Source organism: Marmota marmota, unplaced genomic scaffold (genome assembly GCF_001458135.2).
Source record: "Marmota marmota marmota unplaced genomic scaffold, marMar, whole genome shotgun sequence".
Taxonomy (NCBI): Eukaryota; Metazoa; Chordata; class Mammalia; order Rodentia; family Sciuridae; genus Marmota; species Marmota marmota.
In genome coordinates, this window is record NW_026000102.1 from 4,960,555 (window position 1) to 4,963,588 (window position 3,034).

A 3,034-nucleotide genomic window follows, 5' to 3' on the forward strand; every position below is an offset into this window, starting at 1 on the left:
CGGGCGGCGGCGGCAGTACCAGCAGCTTCCTGAGTTCGCCCTCTGAGTCCTCGGGCTACGTCACACTGCACTCGGACTCGATGGGCTCAGCGTCCTAGGGCCCACCGGAGCCTCCCAAGAACACCAGGCAGGCAGGGCCGCCTGCGAGGACCACAGTACCAAAGATGCCACTTGTGTCCCGCGCAGACATGTGTCACCCCTCTCAGGGGTAAAAGAACAGCGGCACAGCGCCTCTCTTCTGGCTTCTCCCCGCCGGTATTACAATGGGGCACAATGGCTGCCCTGGACGCCTGCGCTGGGCACAGCATCTCCTGGGACCAGCGTGGCAGGGCTTGGGTAGTGAGCCGTCTACACATTGGCTGCAGCAGCCTTCCTTAGCTGGACCAGGTGCAGAGACCCCTGAGACGGGGTCACCATCAGAACAAAGTCCCAGCCTTGGAAAAGCTGGAACCAGAAACCACCCTCCAATCTGCACTGCAACTGCCACACCTCAGGGGAGTGGATTGCAGAGGGTATCTTTAAGCACAGGGGTCTTCATGGCCCAAACAATCTCTCTGAGCAGGTCTCTCAGCCTGGGACCTGTTCTGCCTCAGTTTTTCTATCTGTGATGAACAGGTGGCCATGTTCTCAGGGCTCTTTGAAGTCTGGTCCGTGTGCCCTGGCCACTGAGTGGACCAGGTGTAAGAGATAGTCAGGGCCCTCTAGGGGTCCTTTGTGAGGGTCAGGCTTCAGCATGTGGCCCCTAGGCCTGAGGCCTCCCTCTCAGTGCCCCTTGCCTCCTTGGGGACTCACACTCTACCCTAGCTAAGCACAACACTTCTGCACCCTCACCATTGGCACCACACCCACCGTGACCACCATTCATGTCCCCACGCTCATTACTCCACCATAGTTGCCTGTCCCCCACCACGTCGGCCACCTCTGTGACTCCCACCATGAAAGATGTGGACTCATGGTTCAAAGGACTAAAGCAAAGTCGGGATGTGGGCTTGCCCATCCCTGGCCTCACCCCTACCTACCCTGAAGGCTGGGCCCCTAGCAAGGGCCCTCCCCCACCCTGGGACAGGGATTCTCTTTGCTCTCCTTCTTGCAGGCCCAGGCTCTGCCAGGGCCCACATCTTCCGGGTGAAGGAGAGGCTCAGGAATAGCTGTGACCTTTTGAAGGGATAGCACTGCCACCATGCAGTGGTCCCTCAAAGTGGATACCTGTTTCAAGGCCAGCACAGAGCCAGCTGTGTCTTGTTCCCTCTGCCTCATTTCCTCACCTTCCAGGCAGGGTTCTAACCCCAGAGGGGCCACTGAGGGCAGAGGCAGATGACTGCCCAACTTGGCTTCAGAGGCCTCTCTGGTCCCTAGCTGTAGGATAATGGGGATGGGCCAGCCACAGGTGAGCAAGGGGCATGGGCGACTGCAGTCCAGCCCCAGCCACAAGAAGGGTCATCCTGGCCAATGCTGCTGTGCCTTCAAGAACAGATGTATCACATGGGGGGACAGAGGCCATCAGCTAGCCACTGTTCCTCCCCTCCCCCCCCAAAAAAAACTATTTGTCACCTTGGGTTTTCACTGAATAATTTCATATCCAATGGCAATACTTGCAGTGGGGACATAGTCCTCCCGAATCACTCTAGTCCTGGTTGATAGGAAATTTCAGGGGAGGACCCTACGTGGAGGACCCTGGGGCTCTCTCCCACACTTTGTCTAGCTTCCAGGCTTATTTGCTGTGTTTATAAAGACATTGACCCTGGACTTAGCTGGGGAGGGAGCTCTGTCTACATACCACCATCCATCCCAGAGCCAGGGGTCTGTTTGTAGTTGTTGGTTTTTTGTTTTGTTTCTTTTGTTTTGTTTCGTTTTGGACAACTGAGCATTTCTCTCCTGTACAGGACCCAATACAAACTTCCTTATGATTTGCACCTGGCCGTCCAAGTCTCATTAACACCCTTTCAGAATCTAATGGCAGGGCTGGCCAGCAGCACCCAAATGTCTTTCCCTCTGAAACTTGAATTTCTTCACCAATGTGCCATTTCTTGGGGTTGGACTTGTCCCTTTAAGAGCTCTCTGGTCCTGCCCATCATGGGAGAGGGACTTGGAGCCAACAGCATGAAACACTGGGTGGGCACCAAAGCCCGCCAGTCACTGTGAGTGTGATTCAAGAGAACGAGCAGGACTGGGCCGTTGGAGCTTAACTTAGGCCTTTTCAGACCTGTTCTGCCAGGTTTTGCTGCGGTAGAACCCCCCTGCTGAAATTTGGGGTCACCCCTTTATGTCGGTGGTGAGAGGCCGCCGCCTGGTGGCCAACAAAGGGATTTGTCCCGACCTCTCCCACCCTCCCGCAGGAAGCCGAGGCTGAAGAGGAGGATCCTACCTCCGCCCTCCTCCTGGGAGCTCGCAGGATGCGTAGGGAGAGCCCGTCCGCCCTGGCACCGTGAGTCGTTCTCCCTGAGATCGGACCAAGACGGGGCTGGAGCACGGACAGGGCAGGAGTAGCACCCCGAAGAAATGATCCTATAGAAAGCTAATATTTGCCCCATTACACGGGTTCGCCCTGTCTTTATTACGAATTACAACCTGGTAGGAGAAGGTGGGGTCAGAGACCTGACCCCACCCCCAGGAGGTCCCTTGCTAGAAGCCCTGGGGAAGAAAAACTGACTTGGGAGTCTCTCACCACCCAAGTCCCAGCGCGGCAATAACCTCATTATGGACCAGCAACAGGCACAGAATGCTCCGAGGGCCGTCGAGGGCTGTGTGACGGCCAGGGAGGTCGGGAGGCCCGGGTTTTGCAGGATCTGGGTCCAGAATACTGCCCAGGGGTCTTTGTCCAGTGCACCGCTCCCACGAGAAGCGCTGGGGTTAGCTCTGGACAGCCTTCACGCGGGCCAAATCAAGCAATGGATCCCTCCCAAGACTTGAGCAGGGCGGGGCGTCCGGGTGGGCGTGCCGGAGTTCAGTGTCTGTTGTGGGCGGGGCAGTAGGGGGGATTCTGAGATGCGCGGGCCTTGGAAAGCGCGCCTGCCCGGTGGGCAGTGCCGTGTGC

The 3,034-nt window shown here is 57.3% G+C and overlaps 1 protein-coding gene across 1 annotated transcript in view; it reads left to right on the top strand.

Moving 5' to 3' along the window:
* Gpr153 (G protein-coupled receptor 153) overlaps positions 1 to 1,129 on the top strand; it is a 7,041-nt gene extending 5,912 nt beyond the window's left edge. The window contains exon 5 of the mRNA XM_048783563.1: positions 1,094 to 1,129. Coding sequence (XP_048639520.1) covers positions 1,094 to 1,129 — 36 coding nt within the window. The remainder of the gene's footprint in view (positions 1 to 1,093) is intronic.
* Positions 1,130 to 3,034: the final 1,905 nt, after the last annotated feature.